General features: G+C 39.3%; 1 protein-coding gene across 8 annotated transcripts in view; it reads left to right on the forward strand.

Moving 5' to 3' along the window:
* The first annotated feature begins 6231 nt into the window (after positions 1-6231).
* Positions 6232-26541, forward strand: part of SREK1 (splicing regulatory glutamic acid and lysine rich protein 1) — a 41840-nt gene continuing 21530 nt past the window's right edge. For 3 of the 8 annotated variants that reach the window (XR_014230632.1, XR_014230633.1, XM_082335494.1), the window contains exons 1-4: positions 6234-6567; positions 16772-16905; positions 24751-24866; positions 26261-26425. Coding sequence is in view for 6 of the 8 variants with exons in the window: in XM_082335494.1 (XP_082191620.1) it covers positions 6407-6567; positions 16772-16905; positions 24751-24866; positions 26261-26425 (576 nt within the window). In the remaining 2 variants the exon portion in view is untranslated. Of the gene's footprint in view, positions 6568-16771; positions 16906-18572; positions 18720-19648; positions 20974-24336; positions 24461-24750; positions 24867-26260; positions 26426-26541 lie in introns of those variants that run through there. The other 5 variants (XM_082335499.1, XM_082335496.1, XM_082335497.1 and 2 more) reach the window with 5 other exon arrangements.

The raw sequence follows: 26541 nt of genomic DNA on the forward strand, positions 1-26541 counted from the left end.
CTTGAATGCTTTAATGACAACCAAAGGTGCTAGCTATGACAGTATTTTAAACATTTGTACCATTCAATCAAAATTTTCTCGAAGTCTCAATAAGATGTCAAAAGTTCCCTAAATTCGAACTGCGTTATACAATGATTATTGTAATGTTTGGACATTTTTTTTTTCCCTAAAGACTGCTAGCTTTTTTTTTTTAGTTCAGTGCATAATTGCAGAATTATGAAAGCCTGACTAAAAAAAACCAGAACAAAGAGTGTGTTGTTTAGCATCCTGCAAATGTGTTAATGTGAGCTGATACGTAAATAGCCTACACTGAAACATCTAGTCATTTGACAGCTAAACTCAGCTGAGAAATGCCCACTGGAAGGAGTATCCGTCATAGGGCCATCCTACCACCACATACACGGTTCTTCCCCGAACAACGTACTTATCAGTCTTTTTCGTCTGTTTAAAGGAGTGTTGAGTAAGCCAGGTGAGTAACAGGTGCTACCACACCACACAAAGAATAACTGGTGATTGAGAAAAATATTACAAGTGTGAAAAGCAGTTTGACATACAGCCAAATACTTTGACAGATATAAACCTCTGAGATTAACAGGTTTTGCTGACAGTGATGCAAATTCTTTGAGATTTTCATGTACCTACAGAAGGCTTCTCAGACGAAGCTTTTTGTAGACTATCTTACAGTTGTACTGAGGTTGGCAATAATATGCTTGATATTCTATGTGCTGCTTGGCCAATACAAAGTATTACTTTATATGACCTACTGAGCAATTCCAAACATTGTTTGCTACAGCATTAACTGTGAAGCTGGCAGCTAGGCTTTCCTTGCAGAAATGCTGTTTGTTCTTAATCGTGTGTTGGTAGAAGTCAAGCATTGTTCCTTTCTATTATTACAGGAGAACAGAAAAACAAATAAGTTCTTCATGCTTGTTCTCCTATTTGAATTAGGAATGCTAGTCTCACTTGATCACATTCCATCAAATCCTGTTCAATGTCGTTGTAACTGAGCAAAGCATTGCTGGTTCTCTCTAATCAATAGTTTTGGCAATGACAGTAAGAATTAAAGTCTGTTAGATTCTCTCTCCCTGAAGAAGATACATGATTATGGAAAATATCAGGGAAGTAGTTCAAAGATCTGGTAATATACGTAAAAAATAATGAAAGAACAAACCATTCTACCACCTGTAGACCTGCACTGACTACAGACATTCTGAGCAAGGTAGCAGTAATGAAACACTTTTAATGGATATTCAAAGACTTCCTGAGACTACTAAAGAATATCTCCATTATTATAGGAAGTTAACAAAAAGTATTATTCTAAGCTTCTTATCAATTAAGAATGATTGAATAAGTGAACTCTGTTCAGGAAAGCACCTTTAATTCTCACAGAATCACAGAGTTCCTGCGGCTGGAAGGGCCCTCTGGAGATCACCCAGTCCAACCACACAGTGCTCAAAACAAGGCCAACTAGAGCAGGTTACTCAGTCCAGGTTTTGAGTATCTCCAGGAATAGAGACTCCACAGCCTCTTTGGGCAACCAGTTCCAGGAAAACAAAGGGGTTTTTTCTCATGATTGAATGAAATTTCCTGTATTTCAATTTGTGCCCATTGCCTCTTGTCCTGTCAGTGGACGCCATGGAGAAGAGTCTGGCTGTCTTGCTTATCTGGTACTTAGTCACATTGGTAAGAAGCCTCCTGAGCTGGGGAGCCCAGCACTGGACACCACGTTCCAGATGTGGCCTCACCGGTGCTGAGCAGAGGGCAAGGATCCCCTTCCTCAACCTGCTGGTGATGCTCTTGCTAGTGCAGCCCAGGGGGCTGTTGGCCTTCTTTGCAACAAGGGCGCATGGCTTGCTCATGTTAAACTTGTTAAACAGGATTCCCAGGTCCCTTTCTGCCAGCCGGCTTTCCAGCCAGTTAGCCTCCAGCACGTACTGGTGCACGGGGTTGTTCCTGCACCTGTGCAGGACTTTGCATTTCCCTTTGCTCAACAACGTAAGATGACTCTCAGCCCATTTCTCCAGTCTTTTGAGGTCCCTCTGAATGGCAGCACGTACACTCTAAGGTATCAGCTGCTCCTCTGCATTCTGAATCATCTGCAAACCTGCTGAGGTTGCACTATGTCCCACTGTCCAGGTCGTTAATGAAGACATAATGACGATAGAACAGTATTGGACCCAATACTGACCCTGGGGTACATCACTATTGATTCACTGCCAGCTGGATTTTGTGCCACTGATCCCAACCCTTTGAGCAGGGAAGTTCAGCCAGCTTCCAATGCACAATTGCCGGCTCATCGAATCTGTACTTCATCGGTTTGTCTATGAGGATGTTATGGGACGCAGTCACAAAAACCTTGCAAAAGTCAAGATAAACACTATTAGCTGCTCTCCCCTCACTCACGGAGCCAGTAATTTCATTGCAGAAGGCTATCAGGTGGTCAGGCATAATTTTCTCTTCATAAATCCATGCTCACAACTCCCACTCACCTTCTCGTCCTTAACATGTCTGAAAATGGCTTCCAGGAAGATTTGCTCTGTCACTTTCCCAGGGATTGAGATGAGGCTGACTGGCCTGTAGTTTTCCAGATGCTCCTTCTTGCCCATCTGGAATCTAGGGGTGACATTCACCTCCCCCAAACACTACAGCCTTTCAAAGATAATTAATGGTGGTCTCACAGGGGCATTGGCTAGATTCCTCAACAGTCACAGGGACATCCCATCAGGTCCCATGGGCTCGCCTCTGCACATTGGTTTCACCCGATTCTCCTCTGCCAAGGGTATGTCGTCCTTGCTCCAGACCTTCTCACTGGCCTCAGGGGCTTGGGATTTCCAGAGACAAGTTTTACCAGTGCCCCAGGAGTAGTCGAATCTGAAGTTAAATGTTACTTTTCATAAATTGCTTAAAACTTAGAACTATTTGATTTTATATCAAACAGATGTGCTCTGTGGATAACATTCTTTTGGAAGTCTTTAAGGCTTGATTCAAAGAAGGCTAATGAATGCTTTCTAATGTTTCTGTCTTTATCTCACCTCATTTGATTTCCATTCCCTGCCCCTGCAAGCCCAGCAAGTACCACACTGATGTCCACCTCTAACAGACCACCCACTGCCTACTCTAAAGGTGACATCTTGTAATGAAAAAGACTTTTCTCCTGACCATCTAAAAGAGGTTTCACTGTGCTGTTTAAACCTTGTGAAAAGATCGGGAAACACAGTCTTAGAGGAAAGATTAATAGCTGCTTTTGTTTAAAGACATCATTACTATATTACATGTAGGTAACACGGAATTTAAGTTTCGTGATCTCTGTAAAGGTAATGTATTGCTCTTGTTTTTCAGAATCTAAAAAGAAGAGGGAATGATGCAGTTTTAGGGGAAGATTACTTTCCATACACAGGAAAAACTCACCTGATTAATGAAACAGACAAGGTATGTTGTTGTAAGGGCAAGCAAATGCTCCATATTCTGAGATTTGCCCTGTACCTCTAAAAAACCCCATTTTTGTTTTCAGAAAGGATTGCTTATTTGCCCTCATGAACATGCACATTCTTGATGCATGGATCGTTTATCATTTATCACTTGCCTTCACAGTGCCTGAAAACTGTGCTCACCAGGGGACCCCTATGAATTGCAAAGTCCCTCTCAGTCTAATTTCTGGAGCAACTTCAAAGGAAAGGGAAAGAATTTTGACTACACAATGGCTGCTGATAAATCAGTTCTCTTCAAAGCATAGTTTGCACCTGTTTCTACAGATTAAGAATAGAAATCTTTAAGTAATAACTTTCCTCTTCCAGAAAGGTGTTAACACATATTTTTGAGAATTTAATGCAATGACTGTAAAGCTGTTCTCCCAAGCACCCCATCAACTCCGGATAACTCTGCAATTGCAAAGGGCTTTCCGAAACCATGGTCAGAGTTCCAGGACTGGAGCTCAGTCAAAATCCACGGTGTGGGTTGTGAGGAGACCGATGCTGGATCCCCAGCTGGGGGAAGCTGAAGGATTTCTGCACTGCAGGGACGGAAGGCCTTGGTCTTCGCTAGTTAACCTGGCATCATTGCCCGTACGAGCAAGGGGATGCGGAAATGAAAGAATTTAGTTACTGACTCTAAGCGTACCAACGCAGTTACTAGAAAGTATAAGAACAGGTGAGCAAAATTGAAAAGAAGCTCCTACATGTTTTAATCCACATAGATCACAACTAAAGTTTTCTCTTGGCCTCCTGCAACCCATAAGATGTTAATGCAGGTCTGTCAACCGATGATGAGAGAGAAGATGATGTTTGGGCACTGCTTGTACATGGATTCCCCCTCTGCATGTCTACCCATTTTATTTAACTTTTTTTCTCAATAGCTCTGTTTTTTATTATAGGAGAGGGAGTGGCTCTTAAAATACTTGTAAATTTTGAACAGTTTGGCTAAAATAGAGTCATTGTTTGCATCTGGCGTTTTAATGGCAGCCTGTGTGAACCAAGGCTTGTAGCACTGGGTTTTCCGTTTTGTTTTTTTTTGTGGTTGGTTTTTTTTTTTGGGGGGGGGGGGTATTCTGAAATCCAAACTAATTTATTTCTTTGTATTATTTTCCAAGCTAATTTTGCCCTGTGGCAGGGACTGACAAGTACAAAATTTAAACAGTGTTTTCCTTCTGTTTTGTTTTTGGGAAGCTGACCAGTAGCTCAGAATTTTTTATGTACTGTTAGAGGCTTTACCTGAAGGAAGGTATCCCTGTCAGTTCTGACATCACAGACCTTTTTTGTATTTGCGAATTTTGGAGCTCCTTTTTCTGGTACCCTTCACTGAGAGATGCAAGGAGAAAGGACACGAATGTTCAGAGCAGTAATAGCTTCTACACCTCTGCTAATCGCCTTTGGATGAGATGGACTAGTCAAAACACAGGAAATCTTTATGTAACGTTCCTATAGACAGAATAATCATACCAGAGTTTAATTTTGCACAGTATGTAAGAAAAGATCTTGAATTCTCCAGTTAAACTTCTCTAAACTTAAGCTAATTAAAAGCTACCAGGATGGCTGAAAGAAATGATTTAACTTTCATCTTAAATCTTGTACCTTTGGAATACGGATTCAATTTAGAAAAAGAATATGAGTGCACCAATTATCATTTTGAAATAAGCACTACCTGAAACACATGCATAGGCATTTTTAAATAAAATAAATCTCTGACAATTGCTTGGAATTACTTAAAATTCTGTAACATATAAAGCATCAATAAAGGAAGCACTACCCAGACTTATCTATGGAGATTCCATAACAACTGACCTACTTGCTCAGGGAAGTGTCACAAATTTGCAATCTTTTTCAGCCCAGATAGATAGCTTCACAAATACTTCAGTCCCTTCTCAGTTCAGGTTTGGGGTATGGGAAGTCTTAAAAACTAAAATATTCATGCCTGAAACCTTAAATCTTTCAGTGCCAAGATGCACAGCTCTTTACCACCTAAGACTGCAGTTAGATCCTGAATAGTGATCGCCCACACACATACTCCTCAGTCTCATTTTCTCCAGTCAATTTAATTTTTAAAGAGAACTTGAACCGTAACTCCAGGTGAAATCAATTTAATTGGGATAGATTCACAGCCAAGTTATAACAAAACCATTAACAACTTATTTCATTACAACCCCTTCCTGTTTAAATGTAGTTAGGGTGTTTTCAAGGGTTTATTCCCTAGGGTAATTAAACTGCCTCTTATTGAACTTGGCTACCCAAAGAGCATTTAAATGGGAAAATCTATTTTTTCTCCCATTTCTTGTGGGCCTATTTTAATTTGCTGGCAGAGCGTTCTGTGAATTTCATGCCAAATCCATTAACGGACCCAACGCTGCCCTACTACGGCTGGCGTTTTGTACCTAGGCCCTTGGTACTCCGGGTTTAAACTGAATCGTTTCGCTTTGCTGAAGGAGAAGGAAACCCAGCTAGCGAGGCGCCGGGGCCGCGCTCCCGCGGGGGTCACCCCGCGGCGCCCAGCGCCGCGCCCCACCGCCTCGCTCCCCGGGCTGAGGGAGGCCGGGGCGGGGGGGACGCAGCCGCCAACGGCCAGGCCGCGCGCGCGGCCCCGCGCCCCTTTCTAGGCGGCGCCTCTGCCCCGCGCCGGTCCCGCCCTAGCAACGGCGGCCCGGCCGGCTCCGCGGGCAGCGAAGGGCTCTCCCGCGCCGCCCAGGCGGGAGCGCGGCCGCCGGCGGCCGCTCCGGGCGGGGCGGGGGCGGCCGCTCCGCCGGGGGACGAGCGGCTGCCCGCCCAGAAACTCCGCCTGGGAGCAGTCGAGTCCGCCGCTAGAGCGCCCGCGCGCTAGGACTCTCTGGCAGGCGCCGCGCGCTCCTCTCTGTCGTCGGGCCCGCCTCTCCGGCTGCGTGTGGCACCGGCGCGAGCGGAGCGGTCGTGCAGGCTGCGCCATGATGAACAGCGGAGGCATCGGGGTGCCGCTGGGCTTCCCCCTGGGCCCCACCTCTGTCATCCAGGTCACGAACCTGTCCTCGGCAGTGACCAGCGAGCAGATGCGGACGCTTTTCGGCTTCTTGGGAGATATCGAGGAGCTGCGCCTCTATCCCCCGGAGTAAGTGGGGCCTGCGCCGGCCTCCGGAGCGGCAGAGATTTGGGAGGAGGAGGAGGAAGAGGCCGAGAGGGGCCGGGCGGGCGGAGGGAAGGGACGAGGCAGAAGGCCCCGCGTGCCATCTTGAGTGCGGGCATCGGCGCCTGCCGCGCGGGGAGGGGGTCACGTGGTCCCACGCCTTTGTGTGGCAGGAGCGGCAGGGGAAAGGCGCTTCGCCCGCACTTAAGATGGCGGCCCCGGCCCGGAGGAGGGGAGCAGCCGCGGCAGCTCCGGAGCGGCGGGTTTTGTGCTGTCGTGGCGGCGGCCGAGGCGCCGGCACTCGGTCACAGCCAGCGGCCTGGCGAGGAGCGTGCTCCTAGGCTGCCCCGCAGCGCTTCCCCGGCGCAGGTCTTCTTACCCGCTTTTCCTGAAATCCCCCTTTCTGTGGCCCACCTTCCTCTTCGCTCGGACCGAGTGCAGGGGGGTCGGGCGAGAGAGCCCCAGGCCTCACCCCCTCCCGGCTGGCTGCCAGGCCGCGCTGCCCGGCCGGTGCGTGCCGGCGGGACCAGCTCTCTCTTTTTTTTTTTTCTTTTTTTTTCTTTTTTTTTTTTTTTTCTTTTTTTTGGTTCGAAGGGCTCTGTTCTCCGAGCAGGGGCCGCTCGAACAGAAGCCAAAATAGATGTTCACAGAGGGACGGAACCTGCCCTGCCTTGTGCTCAGAAATGCCCCTGATAAGACGTGTGCAGTACCTGAAAGTTAATAACGGACATTACACGTTTCTCTAAATTGTAGCTGTTCTCATTATGTCAGCTGCGTGTGAGGGATGCGCTCAGACGGGAGGTAGTGAGGTTCACAAAATAACAATATTGTTTCTCCCAAGCAGATGATGATGAACAGAACAGGGGAGGAAAAGATATTTTTTTCTTAACGCGTCTGTTGTATTAGGAAGCGAATGACAGATGTGTCCTTTCAAACCATTTATCTTTTTTCTTATGAAAATTTAATAATGGCAGAAAGAGGAGGGAGTCATTCACATCCAGATACTTCAATTTTAATGCAAAGAAGACGTTCAGATGAATAACATTTCGATTTTTAAAACTAAATAGCAAAAAAATTGGTATTTATCCATTTCTATATGTTACTACATTACATCTGAGTAGCTTTGAATGAGGACCATTCAGAAAAATTAAATATGATTTAATATGTGTATAAAGTTGTAGTAGTTTAACCCCAGCCAGCAACTAAGCCCCACACAGCCGCTCGCTCACTCCCTCTCCCCAGTCGGATGGGGGAGAGAATCGGAAGAATAAAAGTGAGAAAACTCATGGGTTGAGATAAAGACAGTTTAATAGGTAAAGCAAAAGCCACGCACACAAGCAAAGCAAAACAAGGAATTGATTCAGTACTGCCCACCGGCAGGCAGGTGTTCAGCCATCTCCAGGAGAGCAGGGCTCCATCACATGTAACGGTTACTTGGCAAGACAAACGCCATCACTCTGAACGTCCCCCCCTTCCTTCTTCTTCCCCCACCTTTATATGCTGAGCATGATGTCATATGATGTGGAATATCCCTTTGGTCAGTTGGGCTCAGCTGTCCTGGCTGTGCCCCCTCCAAGCTTCTTGTGCACCCCCAGCCTCCTCACTGGTGGGGTGGGGTGAGAAGCAGAAAAGGCCTTGACTCTGTATAATCACTGCTCAGCAGTAACTAAGACATCCCTGTACTATCGCCACTGTTTTCAGCACAAATCCAAAACATAGCCCCATACTAGCTACTCTGAAGAAAATTAACTCTACCCCAGCCAAAACCAGCACAAAAGTATATGTAATAGGCATCTATTCATGTAATGATATGCTTAAAACAGCCTTACTGAGTTTTAAACACTCTTTAATAGATTTATGGTGATTTTTATACAGTTTTCTAGGGTTTTACTTTTGACTTGTTCCACACTTGCTTCTTAATACACTTGAGTTTTCTCCTGACCGAATGTATTTTTTGTTATAGCTGTTGCTCTTAGTTTTCGCTGGTATATAACAGGTTTTAAGGCAAATAGATACTTTTTTGACATTCATATGTGAATAATGTTTGTGCCTATATATAAAATTTTGCCAGTATGTATATACACATAAAATATTAAAATCCATTACCATAGTAGGGTTTGACTTGGAAATGTTAAGGTTATGGTGCTGTAAACATCAGTTCTAAACGATTAATTAATTTTCTGAGATAGGATGTGTGATTGTGATTACTTAGTTTTACTTACAGTTTTTATGCATAACTTTTAGAAAGATGGATTTCCTTGCCTAGCAGTTATGGACATTTGACCTGACTTTCAAATTATTACCTTGGAAAAAAAATAAGTATTTACTCTAATGCCCTTCTTGTGAAACAAATAAAAAGACATGGTTCCTATTCACTCTCTGAAAGTATATTTGAATAATATTATGATAAATACAGAAAACAGCATTTCATTGATGAGTGCATGGGAAGCAAAGGTGTCCCAAGCAAAAAGATGCTACAATAGATGTCTGCAATTTCTTAAAATTATTTTCTGCTACTGTTTTTTTCCCTAAGTATTTAACAATTTAAGGCTTAGATTTTTAAAAATCAATTCTTTCTGTTAATTAAAGTAAAACGGAAATTTGCTTTTTACATTAGAATCAACATTGGACAAAAAATGACATCATCTCAGTCTTAGCTTTAAAAACAATTCTGTCAGAAACCCAAACTCCCGGTGTATTCTAGGGCATGAATTTTGTTACCTTCGTGGAACAGTGGAAACTCACTTTTCAGTCCAGTTTCTAGATGAAAAACATAATTCAGAAAGTTTAATTAGTGAACTACAGGTCTCATGGATATTGACTACCGGACAACAAATATTAATACGCTCTTTTTAGTTTATTTCATGCTGAGGAATAAGAGGAAGGTGACATAGTAGCTTCTAGTCATCTGAGAGTATTTGTGTTACCTAAGTTAAGTAAAAGCTTTCACTGAGATTGGGACCCCATTTGCTGGCCTTTGTACAGAAACACTTAGTTAAAAAAATAAAGCCAACAATTCTTGTTTCAAGAATAATATATGGTGTAATATTAGAAGAGTATTATCCTGATTTTTTTAATAGATTAACCAATGAGGTGAAATAAAGTTACATGTTGCATCGTGTAGAATTGCAACCTGTTTTCTCTCTAATTCTGTATTGAAGATATTCAGCTTAGACACAAATTATTTTTAGTTAGTCAAGCGTGAGTTTGCAGAGCAGAGTGAAGTTGTGTTCTCTTCTATATGCATCATTTCATGTATATAAAAAAAAGGGAATTCATGTTAAGGAATTTACTGTAATGTTTGTAATCCCATTGCCTTTGCTGGGCATGTTTATTTCTACTGGATGTGAACAACAGTAAACAGAATATATATATATACAGATGTATGTATACGTACACGCATACACACACTTTATAAAGTGTATTAACTCCCTTTTCTCTATGATCTTTCCAAATAAAAGTGTAACTTATCCCTCCCCTCTTCCAAGTCAGTCATGTCTGTCAGCCTTCTACTTTCTCCCTTAATCTACTGAAGTCTAATCCATAAAATCCGATTGTATTAAATATCCCAATATTTTAATTGCAAGGCTACTTTTTTTAATTGAAAGGAAATAGAATCATAGAATAATTTGAGTTGGAAGGGACTTGTAAGCATCATCGAGTCCAACTCCCTGCTCCTTGCAGGACTACCTAAAACTAAACCATATGACTAAGAGCTTCATCCAGACGCTCCTTGAACTCTGGCAGGCTTGGTGCCTTGACCCCTTCCCTGGGGAGCCTGTCCCAGTGACCAACCACGCTCTCAGTGAAGAACCTTCTCCTAATGCCCAACCTGAACTTCTGCTGATGCAGCTTCATCCCATCTCCTCATGTCCTATCGCTGGTCACCAGAGAGAGGAGGTCAGCACCTCCCCATCCGCTGCGCCCCCCCCCCCCGCCCCGCTGTGAGAAGTTGTAGGCTGCAATGAGGTCACCCCTCAGCCTTCTCTTCTGCAAGCTGAACAAACCAAGTGACATCAGCCACTCCTCCTAAGTCTTGCCCTCAAGACCTTTCACCGTCTTGGTCACCCTCCTCTGGACACACTCTAACAGTCTGTTGTCCTTCCTATATTGAGGCACCCAAAACTGCACACAGTGCTTGAGGTGGGACCACACCCGTGCAGTGTAGAGTGGGACAGTCACCTCCCTTGACCGGCTGGCTACGCTAGCTTGATGCACCCCAGGACACGGCTGGCCCTTTTGGCTGCCAGGGCACACTGTTGACTCATATTCAACTTGCTGTCAACCCAAAACCCCAGATCTCTTTTCACAGGGCTGCTCTCCAGTCTCTCGTCCCCCAATTTGTACGTATAACCAGGATTATCCTTCCCCAGATGGAGAATCCGGCAGTTGCTCTTGTTAAATTTCATAACTGGTGATTGCCCAGCTCTCTAGTCTATCCAGATCTCTCTGTAAGGCCTCTCTACCCTTGAGGGAGTCCACAGCTCCTCCTAGTTTACTATCATCAGCAAACTTACTTAATGTACACTCAGTTCCTGCGTCCTGATCATTTATAAAGACATTAAAGAGCACTGGCCCTAACCCTAAAATCGAGCGCTGGGGAACCCCGCTGGTGACTGGCCACCAGCCTGATGTAACCTCTTTGAGCCAGACCCATCAGCCAGTTGCTCACCCAACATATTAAGGACTTGTCTAGCTGTGTGGTGGACATTCTGTCCAGACAGTATCAAAAGCTTTGCTAAAATCTAAAAACCCCACATCTACTGGCTTCCCTTGGTCAACTAGATGGGTGACCTTGTCATAAAAGGAAATTAAGTTTGTTAAGCAGGACTTTCCTTTGTGAGCCCATGTTGGCTATGACCAATGACTGCGTTGCCTCTCAAGTGTTTTTCAGTAACTCCCAGAATCATCATCTCTGTAATTTTACCAGGCACTGAAGTGAGACTGACAGGTCTGTAATTACCAGGTTCTTCCTCCTTACCCTTCTTGAAAATCGGGACAACATTTGCCAGCTTCCAGTCGACTGGGACCTCTCCAGACTCCCAAGACCATCGAAAAATAATGGAGAGGTCCCACAATAACTCTGGGATGAATCCCGTCGGACCCCATAGACTTAAGTTCATCCAGTTGGAGCAGCAAGTCTGGAACAAGTCTCATTCTGGTACTTGTGCATTAACTTGGTCAAGGACATGGACCATTTTGGAGCATTGCTCTTGACAATTTAATTTCTTTTTGAAATATTTTTTCCCATTCTTGGAAGATGCAGCTTTGCATGTTAGCTTTGGATTGTTTTTCCCTAATCCTCTGATATTTTGCTCTGTCAGAGCAATCCAAGAGGACTGTAGAAGTGGTGAATCTAATCAGGTGATCATTTCCACCTTATAAGAAATTCCTTTGATAGCACTGTTCTACTCTAATTCATTGTGCAACACTCTACCACTGAATTGAATGAAAAAAGATAAGATTTTTGACTTACTAGGGAGTGAGGATGATGTCTCTGGCACCTGTAGGTTTTGTGCTTCAGTGATTGTAGAGCAAAGTACACGGCTATGCTATGGTTTTATTAGAGGCATTATTAGAGAGAAGAGTTCCTTTTTACCCATTTTCTACATTTTTCCTGTCATTAACATGTATCTCGGTTTTATAGGATTCAGCAGAGGATTTCCTTAAAAAACTAAAAGGAAGTCTCAATTGCCGAATGTAATTACTTACAGATGATATTAAATAGAAAGCATGTTAATGTTAGAGTAGTTTACTTAAAGTTCTTGTAAGCTTGCAAAATGTGGAGAGGAAGAGAGAAACCACCTCAGTTTTTTAATGCATTAAAATTTAGGCTCTTTAAGGTGACTCTTCAGTATTCCCAGCAACCTTCCTGAACTCAGTGACTTTTCCCAGCAATTAATATCTTAAGACTGTGGTTTTAAAGTAGCAGTTTCTTTTAGGGTCCTTTATTTTATATCTCAAATTGATTGGGAGGACTTTTTCTATGAATGTTGAGTTAAATCATGCTATCCTTTTTGGTAGTTTGTCACTTCATGTCATCTTCCTTGATCAAACCCCTTCAGTTTTTTCAGTCACTGCTGATCAGACATCCCTTTAAGAAGGATGGATTTCATACCTGCCCTGTTTCTGAAAGGCTAGTTCTTTCTGGAGAAGTTTCTGTCTTGTATATTGGAGGCTTTCACATTCTATACAGATGGCAGTAAATGGTACTTTATTATTACTGTTATGTTCCGAAGAGGCCTATGTGAACTGCAAGTGTTGAGGGCATTGGAAACTTGGCACTGAAGAAGTTGTTTCCATACGGTCATCATCCCAGTTTTAGCTACTTGTCAGTGAGGCGTCATTGGCACTGAAAGCGATATTTCTTTTAATTGAAAAACCATTAACATGAATCACCTTTCAGTGGGTCAGAAATAAGCTTGTTACTGGTGGCTGTTGTTTGTATTTACTTAATTTCTTACAAAAAAATTTCAAATTTGACTTGATTGTACAACTATATACTGTTCTGCTCTCTGGAAGGCTTTCCATTGAAACGTTAATTGAAAAATTGGATGCACCTATTTGTGGACCTTGAGTAACATCAGTAAAGAAGTGTAAGTTGTGTGGAGGTGGAAAAAGGGTTGTTTTCTTGTGTGATGATGCCACATTTGAATATGCAAGAGCATGAGAGGGTATACTGTCTTCCCTGCTCTGTAGAACATTCCCTGGAACTTTTGTCTCTTTGTTGTGTGTTGCTTTTAACAGCCTAAAGTTACTTACATTTAAATTTACAAAATGTGTTGTTCAAGAAAGTATTGATTTGGTACCTTTCTGTTGGCTGTTTAAATAGACTTTTGTGAGAAGATGAAGTATGGCTTCTTTTTCTCACAGTTCTGAACAAGACCAAGACCAGTTTTTATAGATGACTTTCAGTTTGCAGTACAGCTGAAATCTGAAGCTGGTTTGCAGGGCGTGACAGGTCTTTTGCCTTGGGTATGTACTCCAGTATGCCAGCCATTTACACAACTTAGAGTTGTTTTTCGGCTTATTAGGAGATGCTTTTGTGTTACACTTGTCACCCAGTTGAAGTCTGTGTTTCAGAGAAGCCTTCAAAATTACATTTGTAGCGATAAGCCTTCCAATGTGGCTGTGAGAGGATTTTTGAACAGTTAAATATTGAAAAGCTTTACTGAGCAAAAGTTGGATTTTTGCAGAATGAGTTGTTTGAAAGCAGGGAGGCAGAAACGGTCTCCATTAGGTGTTGAAAGCCCTGCTGTGTAATACTGTTTGCTTCTGGATGGTCTGGAGTGGTTTTGGAGGCTAGAACATGCAAGTGTTTCTTAGGCATTGCTATATCCTGCAGTGACTGCAGTATAGATGAGGCCTTTGAGATAAAACACACACAGCCTTATTTAAATGTGATATGCACAATTATTCCATAACATCGTATTTTGATAAGTTTTTAATTTCTGTTTTCTCCTCCACCACCACCACCCTGAGAAAATCCAGACCCTTAGGGGAATGTTTTGTAGCCTTTTATTTGATTTTTCACTGTAGCTTTCTGAATAGGTCATTCTTAGGAAATGTTTTTGGTTGGTTGTTATTCTGTTGGGAGATGGATGTTACTGTCTCCCTACAAAGGAAAACAAAAATGGCAAAAACGTCTGAGTACTATTTAGATATTTATTTCCTTTTTGAGTTTTCTTGCTTTCCTAAAGAAATTGGATTATAGTAACCTTGAATGAAAGATGTAGGAGTTGCTTTTTTGCATCGGTGCTTTGTAACCCTAGGAAGAAGACTGTGATTCAGCCTCAGAAAAGGTTAGCAGAAGAAAATGGAACAAAAAGAATTAAAAGAGAATAGAACTTTTCTGTTTTAAGAACGACTTCTTAAGAAGCATGCTGGGGAGGTTTAGGAGGCCCACTTTGTAAAAGGAGAGGACTCAATCACTGTGAAACCTTTTAGAATTTTAGATCTTTTGGGTCTTAATCATCTCCCTTGATGTAGATGCAGCATTGATATGTTTCCAGAAGAGGTGATCTCCTTATGGAGAATTTCTCCTCTGTAACCTTCAGAGAACACTTTGTACCAAGACTTAATATTATTTTTAAATATTTTTAATATTATTTTAATATTTTTAACATACTTTCCACATAGCTTTTGTGATTGAAATCCAGGAAATACAAGAGGGATAATAATATTTCAAATACACTTGTCAGAGCTGGCTCTATAGATGTTGAAATTTATAAGGATTATTTATGGGGCCTGAAACTGCCTGGAACAGAATTATGTTCTTCAGTTAGCAATGAAAACAAAAGAAGAAAAAAACAGGAGATGTTAGAAGTCTTCAACAACCTGGACCACAGAATCTTCAGTGGAGGCTTCAGCCATTTGGGTTGTAACACTGGCATGTGTATTTAAAAACAAACAAACAAACCCCAAACAACAACAACAAAAAACCCAAAACACGTTCTCCTCCCAACCCTCCCCCCACCAGACCCCCTTCCACCCTCCTGTCAACAAACCAAAACAAACAAAAAATTCCTGTGGACATAAAAAAAAAATAAAAATCTTTGCAGTGAACGAAGTCTGGCTCTTCAGAATACGTATGATTAAAAGTTGTATGCAAACATTTCTGCTATGTACTGAGAAAGTCATAGCTCAGTGTCACCTCCGATGTTGAAAACAGTTCTGAACCAAGACCTTACAGGTGGCTCAGAAGCCATTCTAAACAATTATTTCCTTCCTGAATGTGGAAACTTGAGACTAGAAACATTGGCCACTACAAACAAAATAAATGGGCAGAAGAAATGTAGTTATCTTGCAATGTTTTTCTAAATTGTATAAGGTTGACTTTCATATTTATGTCTCTCCTACTCCCTGTTTATTTTTGCCTCCTCAGTGTATCTGTTTTCGCAGAATTTTCCATAGTAAGTGTTTCTGAACGCCATTCTGAAGTGGCTGGCTCTCTAGATATTTTACCTACATGTTACCTTTCTGGTAACCAGAAACACACCAGTCTGCCTGCCTCAGACTAAGTTCTTTGTTCATTTATGCAATTAATATGATGAAATAATGTGTCTAAAACTTCTGAGCTTGTATTTAAATACTGAAGTCTAATTAATTCCATACAACAACTTTGGGAGTACCTGCTTGGAATTTGAGGGGCTACAAGATGGGTTGGGCTGAACTTGAACTGCTTCTGGTACTTCCAGAAAGCTGACAAGTGTTTCAGTTGAGGGAGGGTCAGGATGAAACAGTTTATGCAGCGTATTTTCCATGAGTTACCTCTTTGCTAGAAGAGGGGTGGTCTTTTCAAATGGAAATTCGTGATGTTCCAGCAATATCCTATTGCATTCTGTCTTAGAGGATTTCACCTGTACTTCCTTCATATGAAGAAGTAAACTGCTTGTATAAAGGTTACAGACCTTGACTAGGGAATACATTTTTTAAAGCAAACTTCTTTGGTTTTGATCAAAATGACAATGTTTATGTGTTGTGCTTTTTGACATCTCTGTCGGTATACTTTCTAATGGAAAAGCAAATTACAAATTTTCTTCCTTCTTCTAGCTGAATAGTGAATTCCTCCTACTGCCTCCAGTGTTATCCCGTACTACACTATGCCAAACTGAGGCAGATGATAAAAAGGATTTTTGTTATATTAGTGAACTTAGACCTAACATTTGAAAGAACTCTCAAGATCTGCTTTTATCTTAATAAGAATTAATGAAACTGCTTTCATGAAGACCTAAGAAAGAGTATCAGTTGTTATGGGCTAATATCTGAAGGACCCACTGAAAAATGACTGGGCTTGTTGTTTGACTTTCCTAAACCAGGATTATTTGGAGGAAAAAAGATAAAATATCAATTATTTACTTGACCAATGTGCCAAGTAAATATGCAACTTACAATAGTAATTTGGAATGTACTGGTCAATGTTGTTTAGCAAGATTGCTAAAAAGAAAATTAGCCTTCTTAATTTGGGATTTTGGCTTCCATAAGTTTCAATTAAAAAGGAGGAGGTGCTAGGCTATGCTTTTTTCATTGACATAGTAAGTAGGTAAGTTAGTAAATTTCTGTAGTGGTGCCTTTTTGCTAAATTTTCCAGGAAGTCTAAAACCTATTTTTTTATTAGGAGTAATAGTTAAAAATACATGCATACAATTATTTAATGTGACTAATGTTTTTTTTTCCTTTTATCTTGCAGCAACGCACCTCTTGCTTTTTCCTCCAAAGTATGTTATATTAAGTTTCGTGAAGCATCGAGTGTTGGTGTGGCCCAGCATCTAACTAACACGGTTTTTATTGACAGAGCTTTGATAGTTGTGCCCTGCGCAGAAGGTTGGTATTTTAGACATTCTTCTGTAATGTTGGTCTTTGTCGTGTCTGCTAATTGTTTTAAGCTTTCCATGTAAAGAGGTGGTGCTCTGTTGTTATTTTATTTTATTTTATTGCTTTTTGAAAAAAAATCTTGGAACAAAATTGAAAATTGAATGAAGAAACCCAATTACATAGATTGAATTGAAATTCAGCATGAGAGAAAAGATAGTTGATTTAAATTAGGATAATTCAATTTTCCATAAGGAAAATTTTGAGGGAAAAGAAGGTAAAATAATTCCCTTCAGTATGGTGTGTGTTGGTAAGCTTATTCTCACACAGAGTTCTCACTGAAGTCAATGGAGCACTGAAAAAATTAGGCAATTTCCTGGCACCAATAACATTGCAGTTTGGATCTTAATGAATCACCTTTGGTGTGGTGGGGTTTTTTGGTTTTGTTTTGTTTTGTTTTTTGGTTTTTTTTTTAAGATACTGATTGTTTTTCCATTTTTTTTAGACTGAATCTCAGTTTTGTCTTGTAGACATGTGATCTATGCATTTGGCCATTTTAGATTAATCTAATCTAACATACTTAGTATTCATGGTGATAATTACTGTTTGAATATAAATGTTTACCTGCTAGTTTAATAAAAAAATTTCAATTTTCCTTTCTTGTTACTGTGGAAAATATTACTTTGTGTGCCATAAAAAGGCTTTCTTATGTATACTGGTATTCCTTCTTGGTTTAAGGTATCTCTTTAAATATGCAATGATCTGTACAGAATGCTTCGAGCTTAAAATATTTTTAAAACTCTAAATCAAATAAAATCCTTGGTGAATACTAAATTTGCAAGTGTTCTTTAACTAGCTTTGAGACCATACTTTTACAGATGTGTGGAATACAAGGTAGTTTGTATTGTTAATATAATAGTCCAGATCTGAATACAGTTATATGAAGCATGGCCCTACAGTAGGCGTATTGCTGGAGTTACGCAGAGCCCCATTGACTTCATTGGGATCATTGTGGAATTGAGCATCTGCCCATTTGGTTTTGTACTTTTTGCCTTTTTGGAGTGGAAACATTCCAGCTGGTGAAGTGAACCTAACTTCACTTTGAACATGGTAGCTGTATTGCCATGAACAACAATATTTAGAATGATTGAACCGTAAACTGCAGCAAGTCTGGAAATAATACCTCCTGTTAACATAACTTTTCTAAATGCAAGAGTCAGGTTTTGTTTCAAAAAATACTGTTGACTTCTTGGGGTTTGTTAACAGCAGTCCCAGAGTACCATGTTATGGCATGTTTGCCCCATCATGATCTGGATAGTATGAGATTAGTGCTGCTATAATAATGGTCTGGGATGTTCCTAGCAAACTCTGACAAGTCTCCAAAATGTCATAGACTCTATGAGTACTTTCACTAAAGTCTGTATTGACCTGCAATATATTGCCTGTTCTTGTAGCCTTCTTAATAGGAGCACATGGCACATATATTTGTCTTTGTGAAGCCTAGATTTTTAGTTGCTTTTATGCCTTGTTTTGGGCCTTTTTGGTTTTATTTTTTGAATTTGTTCTTAAACTACAAAGAGGATATTGCTGTATCTACTTGAAGCTCTGTAGAGGCTAATGGGACCAGAGTCCTTATTATTGGAAAATTGCCCCTAAATAATTGACTACAAATTATTCAGGATCTTAGTTTTACGTTTCATCGAAAAGACCTTACCACTGGTTCAGTATTGCCAGAGAGGGAAGATTGCCGCCTAATGAATGAACAACACTTCCTGGTGTTTTTCTTGTGGTGAGATCACTGCCTGACGTGATATGGCAACAGGCAGGTAAAGCTACATTTTCCTGTCTCTCTTGATGGTAGACAATGAATGGAAGGAGAATAAAATCAAAGTTCTAACAAATCTTGTTCCAACCCCATCTGTAGCTGACTGATTAGGCATTTCTGAGAAAACGTATTACAGAAAAATTGTCACTGTTCAAAATCATTCTGGACCCCACAAATATTTATGCATAATTAGGTGAACAAGTGATTGAGTTGTGAGGTCAAATTTTTTTTAATGTCAGAATGCTGTTTCCATGTAACTGTCTAACAGAATCACTAATTTTAATTTATGAAGATGTGAATTTATATAGGTTTAACTTTCTGAGAAATTTATTGTGTGGAATAAGTATGGCTTTGGAGACCACAGCGCAAGATTTTTTATTCACTATGTGTCATATGATGCATTGTTAATGGAGTCAGTGGAGTGTATCACGGGCTTTAGAAGTAGTGATGGCTATACTCTACCAGGAGGTAAAATTATATCCTTGGCCAACGGTGCCAGTAATAAAACATTTCGTGCGCCGAATTGAACATAGAGGAGAGGTAAAATGGGACTCTGAAAACTGGGTTTTAAAAACCAGAATAATATCTGAAATTTGGAGTGTATTTAAACATTGGTAAATCAAGGGAGTATGAGGAGGGAATCATTACACAATGAAAACAATGTTAATTTTGTGACATTTAATAAACAATTTAACAAAAATGTAATTGTAAATGAAGTAACATTATTAAGCTGTCAAAATATGACTTTTTTGTGTGCGTATCAGTAGGTTTTTCTTTAAACGTTATACTTTGAGAACGCAAAGGTTGAAAGGTAAACAAAGATGCCACCCTAATCATTCTAAATTTTATGTCCACATTATCTGGTAGATGGATTTTGACTATTAATTTGGTTTTGTATGTTTTCTCTGTGTGATATTTGTGCATTATTAGATGACTAGACTGGCCAAGGCAGACCTGTTACACTTGCCTGAGTTAGGCATTGTTTGCCATGCCACTAAACCTGCCGCCAAGTGAAACCTTCATGGGGGAAATGAGATCGAAGTCTGGCCTGCTGAAGATGGACGCCCTGTCTCTGTTTTTATTTTATTTTGCTTTCTTTCCTTTGTTTCTTTTATTTTTATTTTTATTTTATTTTGTCCCTTTTTTTGTTTTGTTCTGTTAAATCTCTTTCCCTTGTACTTGTGAACTGGTACTTCAGTTCTGTAAAAATGGTGTTTTGTAAAGGGTTCACAGTGTTTCATTTTGAAGTTGACCTGCAGCTGCTTATGAATGGTGGATGGTATACACAGAATTTAGAATATGATTAATTTTTATGCTATGAATTACAGATAAATTTGATTTGGAATATGTTTAAGCATCTAAATTCAACAGACGAGCACATTGTGTCAGAAGACAGGAATAGTGAAAAATATATCAGTTTTAAGATACATTCTTTCATATGTTATGCTTTATGACTTTATCTTGGAAAAGGACAGTTGAAACTCTTACTTCTGGAGAAATTGGCTTTACAAAGTAAAGTCATGATGTTTCTCTGCTATTTTTCTCTTCTCAGCAGAGTAGTTTTATTTTGGGTTGCATGGTCTGTTTAAAAGAAGGCTTACTATTTATGTCTAATATGAAGAGTTTAATTATTTCTGAAATTGAACTTTCATGAATATTGAATGTCATGAAATACTCGTTTGCTTCTGATGAAACCTTGCTCCAGTGAGGTCAATGGCAGTAAGATTTCATCCTTCTGTTTTTGTAATTCTCAGAAAAATCTGTTTACCACTCATAAGTACAAATGCCGCCTGAAGTTTTGGTTGGAATGTGTTGTGTGAGGCACATTGTCTTTTAACACTGTTATTTGTGGGAAGATTGAATCAATTCTGTGTGCGTGTGTATGTATGTATGTGTATATTGCATTTTGACATGCTCTGGTGGTGGTTATTTCAAAGAAGAGGTTTTTACAAAAAAGAAAAAAGAAAGAAAAAAAAGTGTCTTCTCAGTCATCTCACAATCTCAGAAGCCCTGGCAGTTCATGTTGGAGTGGTGGAGAAGGTTCTCATCCCTAAATGATGTTACTTCTTGTGAAACAGAAGCCCTGAAACAGAAGTGGTGGACCAGGTGGTGTGTCTAGTCCTCAGGCATTGCTCTTCCCAGCCAGCTGCATTGGGATCAGTTGGTTTCACTCTGGTAGTGCACCAGGCTGTGCACTGCAGCTGGGGAAGAGCTTTGCTTCATGATCTCTGTTGGATTTAGCTGTGGCTCTTGAGGTAATTGCCAGTAGGTGTAATCTCTTTAATCACTGCTGCTAAATCCAATAAGAATCATGAATTGTATCACACAGAAATTATTTTATTTGTAAGTGTGCATTTTGCATTGATTTAAAATAGCAGGAAAATTCCTTTAACAATGTTTAGAGTAGATGTGAACTCTAAGTATTTTTAAAACAAGCAAACTTACTTATTGCAGAAGCAGTTTTGGGGGGGGAGGATTAACCACATAGTTTCAGTACAAAGAGTAGGAAATAAATTTCTTCTGAGCACTTGGAGGGGGATAAAAATACTGTGATTAGTACTTGCTTAACACAGATACTTCTGTTCAGCATTTAGCAAAATGGATTCTGGTATGGACTAGGTTGACTAGGGCTCTTAAGCACTTTGATGATACAAAAAAGTAACAATCATAACTGATATTTAGGACAACTATAGATTTCCTAAGAAGCATAAGGTGTCTCTAGGCAATGCAGAGCTTATCTACATCTGCTTTTGGATTCCTTTGCAAAGTGAAGAATCAATAGATAAATGATTATAGAATCTGTAATTTACTAAACACAACAGCTTCTAAGACATCTTTCTAAGGATGTGGTATAGATGCATCATATTTATTTTGTCTGTTTCCCTCATTAGAAAATAAATATCTTAACCTCATTTCCATTCAGCTTTTAAGTACCATGAGTTTAGAAAATTAAACAGTTAAACTAAGGTATCCTAATTTGTTGTGTCATAGCCCACATGTTTTGTTGTATCTTTGTGGGTTTGTATTCCTTTTATAAATAAATTCATGGAGACAAAACTCCAAAACTTAAAGCCTGTAACTCGTGAGGTTGTTTGGCCTCACGTACTAATTTGTTTTTCAAAACTGTCTAAAAACAGGGAAGTAAATTTGCAAGATATTTCAGGGTTTTTTTTCCCCCCCAACAGTTTGTTTTCTATAGAATTGTTAAAATAATAGTTCTATAATATAATAATATATAATACATCCTATAATAAGTTCTATAATAATAACAATAATAATATTAATAATAATAATTCTATAGAATTACTATTTAAAAGTTTGATCTGATCTTAAAAACTGGAGAAGGATCTTTTGAAAAGACAGTATCTTTGAATATACAGGCAAATTTTCAGGATTCTGTCTGTAGAGGTAGACTCTGTCTCATTCTTGAATAAAATAAATGAATCTTTGTTTGTGGCATGAAACTGACCAACTAGATTTTGTATTTAAAATAAAACATTACATTGTTGAAGGACCAAAGTATTCTGGAAATAATGCTGCTAACTTTACAGTTTAGGTATGCATGTTATTCATTCTTTGAACTGCTATAATGGTGCACTTAACTTCAAGTGTTCAGTGGATTCCTTGAGCAACATTTGAACAAATGAATAATACCAATTTTTTCAGTAAGACGACCCATATACTTAAAGTTTAGGCTTGTATTTAAGTACCTTTCTGAACTTGAGTCATTGTCTGTTTAGTTATGTGCCTAACTCAATTCCTATTTAAAAGGGCTAAATGCCTAAGCATCTCTTAAGTTTATCTGGTTAAGTGTATACTGAATTGGCTGTATGTAAGCGCATACTTAAATTAGGCATATACTTATGTACATTAGCGACCAAGGATCTAAATTAGAATGCAGACACACCACTTTAGGAGCCATTTCTGCCATTGGATTTACTTGAGCCATGTCTGTTGATCCTGTAGAAACCTGCATGAGTATCCAGTTAATTGCAAGATGCTAGCTGTTCAGGATAAGGTCTGGTTCATTAGTCATTTGAAAACACTTAAGTATTTCGATTTTGAGAAGAACTGGTACATAATTCTATGCCTAATTTGCATGCACAGCTGCTGGAACTGTATATTCGAAAGCCTGTTAGTTAGCTACATCTTAGGCAGGATGTGCAGCAAAGTACCTGGTACTCATGAGCAGCCAGGCAAATCAGGTACACCTCTCATTGCATGCCTGACTTCAAAGTGAGATCTGGAAAGAGTGCTGAACATTGTGATGATGACTCAAATTCATGCATGTTTTTAAAAAAGCCCTGGAAGTCATTATTGCACAGTTAATTCTAAAGTGCTAATAATTTTCCTATTTTTCTCCTTTAGATAGCAAAATCAAGTGGTTTGTTACATGTTAAGGAGCAAGGTGCCTCAAAATTTAACATAAATAAAATAAACGTAAATAGGAAGCATGAGAAAAAATGGGTACTGTTATTTTATCTTTTCTATTACACCCATGCTACATAAAAATTAAGTTTCATTTAGATTTGTTTTGTCCTTTGGTCATATCCAACTGTAACCCAGTCCTTGCTGCAGATCTGTAGAACAGGTTTGCAACAGTTTTTTCTTCTTATTTTTTTAAAGTGGTATGTTTCCTGTGGGGTCTGTTGGAACTCATATAGCTAAAACTTCAAACTGTTTTGAAACTTACCTCATATTTTACTTTTTGATAAGAATATTTATATATTCATTTTTAAATCCTGAAGTTAGGCGTTTTATAGTTAAAACGTCTAGAGTTTGAACCAAAGCAGTAAAAGCCACTGGCACAGTATTTGTATATACCTTGACTTTTAAAACAATGTTTAAATAAAAGGAAAAGTGCATGGGGTAATACCAAAGGGCTCAATTGGATAGCATATATACGATTATGCCAGTAATTTTGAATAGATCATAGATACCTAGTATAATTAGAACTTCTGTAGTTTTTCAGTTTAGTGTTTTATGTTTGTAACAGTTGAAATCCCTGTGCATTTCAAATTTAATATGTACATTTAATTGTAATCATAATTGTTTAACTATTGTGATTTTTGAAGATTTTTTGGGGGTTCATTTAGCAGCCTAATTGTGACTAACGTTGAATGAAACCTGCATTTAATTCAGATTAGATACAACTTAAACTTTTAGCATGACAGGGGGAATATAATCTGGTTGACATAGTAGGAAATACATATTCTGGGAAAGTATAGCTTGTTTAGCTGATCAGTTATGATTTTCTTCAATCTCAGTAGATATAAAGCTAATTTATCAAAGTTTCGGATAAACTGAGGTGACCTAGAATGTGAGACAGTACAAATCTAAATTTTTTCTGCCCTCCCCTCCTCCACCTCCAACTTCACTTGTACCATGTATTGTGTGGAGTCACAGTAGTTCAGTGGTTTTTATTTTATTTTTATTTATTTTTACATCCAAAGTAGGTAGCACCAGAGGAATAAAAAAAAAGCACAAATTTCAGTTAGCACATACTTTGTTTTTTCTTTTTTTTTTTTCTTTTACTGATTTGGTTATTTGCCATTTCTGGGGATTAAACTTTAAAAAATGTTCTTCTTTTCTGTATCTGATGTTCTGTGTGCTATTAGTGATGCAGCCAACACGAACGGTTGTCATGTGTAAAACAACTTTCGATCACCGCGAAAACACCGCCCTGGGAAAGCGTCCATGCTTGATATCGTTTGGTTCATGAACATTAAGTTTCCAGTACAGGTGACCCATAGCTCAAAGTGTTAAATAATTGTATACATTATTCAGTTTTTAAAATAATAATCCATTAATGAGATTGCTAGTCTTTGAAGTTTTGCTCACTTTTGTTTTTCCTAGTAGAGCAGGGTAAAAGGAAAAACTTAAGTTCTTATTTGTTTCTTTGTAAGGATCTGGTAGATAGATTCATTGTTATTTATTACATTTTTAAATGCAAGGGTAATTGTAAAATCATAGAAAGAGTAACATCTGTGTAGTGGTCCAACTCTGTGTAACGCTTTCATTTGCTTCTTCAGGTAAAATCCCAGATGAAGCCAAAGCCCTTTCTCTATTGGCACCTGCTCCTACTATGACAAGCCTGATGCCTGGTGCAGGGTTGCTTCCTATACCTACACCCACCCCTTTGACTACAGTAAGTAAAATTCAGTCACTGTTTGATTTCTGGTTTCCTCTATACTCAGTTGCCTTTTCTGTGTTTAGAGAACAAAAACTATCTGATCTGTGGATGTTGTCCTCTTGTATGCTAGATCAGTGAGGGTTTAGCTGTGGTGCCTCTTTTGAGGGTAAGTCACAAGATGTCCATGCACTACCTTTCCTGGGTTTTCCTTTCAGACTATTATTTTGCAAAATAGTGGGTAAATAATGATTTTGGTTTTATCCATTTTAATTGTTGTCCTTCCCTAGACTCATTAATTTGGTCCAGTGGCAGTGCTATCCACCTTCTAAAAATTTGTTAAAACATAATAGTTACATTGACACAGTTCTTTAGAATATTAAAATGCTGCGTTAGGGTGCTTTTACTTGATATCTCTATGACAGAGCTTTTGACTGTTTGCTTAACAATGTTTTCACTACAAAAAGCAAAAGAGCTAGCTGCCGCTACTTCTGCTCAGATCCCTTTTGCCTCTGTAAGCCTTTCTTGACATCAGCAGGCTGCTGTGACCCGTTCACGGAAAATTTCAAGTTAAAATAGAGTAGTTTTGTCTTTTGTTACATAAAAAAAAATTGCTGGTGGCTTGCTGAGAATTGAAAAATTCTCACACTTGTTAGAAAATTTGTTTGCTGGAAAGGCAGTTGCTTTTTGGGTGGAGAAAATAAAATTCAAGCCAGGAACTCAGTAGACGAATTTAGTAGTGATTAAGTGACTTTTTTAAAATAACATTCCCCAGGAGAGATTTCAATTCCCAGTTCCAAAAATGAGGGCTATATTGTCCTCATTCTCCAGGAAGTGACTGTGTTTGTAGGGAAAGAACATAGACTTAATATCCTTTGCATTTCAACTGTAACTGATTTTGCCTTACGTGATATATTTGTCCAAAAGGTACCTTATCTGTCCCTTTGATGGACTGATACCTATTACAGAACAAATTGGCCCTGGGCACTGCAAATTCCCTTCTTCCTTTGCTGGGCAAGGGCTTAGCAGTTCCTCATCTACTCCTAATACTTGTTGTGGAAAAATAAGAATATTAGCAGTGTCTGAAGGCATCTTAGTCAATTTGATTAGACTGCAAGCATTAGAAATTCAAGCCTATATGTTTTCTGATTGATATACTGCATCCCTGGCCAGACCTCTTTGATAAGGCGTTAACTGATAGCCCACAGGAAATCTTAACTATTGGAGGTTATTTATGGGTAGATTTTTGTTCTTTAAAAAAAGTGCTCAGCTGGGGCCTTAAAGTTTAAAGTATTGCTTGTATTCATTAGATTTATTTTTACAGAAATGCACAAGGCAGGCAAGTATTAACAAGTGAAGTATCTCCCACCAGTGCTTGGTTGAAAAGCATATTCTGTTTTTATGTTTTCCAGCTTGGTGTTTCGCTTGGCACTTTGGGGGCTATACCAGCAGCAGCACTGGACCCTAACATTACAGCACTGGGAGAAATACCACAACCACCAATTATGGGGAATGTAGATCCATCCAAAATTGATGAAATCAGGAGAACAGTCTATGTTGGAAACTTGAATTCCCAGGTAGCTACTAATGGAAGGTGTAGAATTGCAATTTATGAATTCTAATCTTACATGTTGAAGAGTTTTCATTAGTTGATGACAACAGGAATTTAAAAAAAAAAATTCTTTTTGATTAC

The sequence above is a fragment of the Platalea leucorodia genome, assembly GCF_965183815.1.
Source record: "Platalea leucorodia genome assembly, chromosome: Z".
NCBI classification, from domain to species: domain Eukaryota; kingdom Metazoa; phylum Chordata; class Aves; order Pelecaniformes; family Threskiornithidae; genus Platalea; species Platalea leucorodia.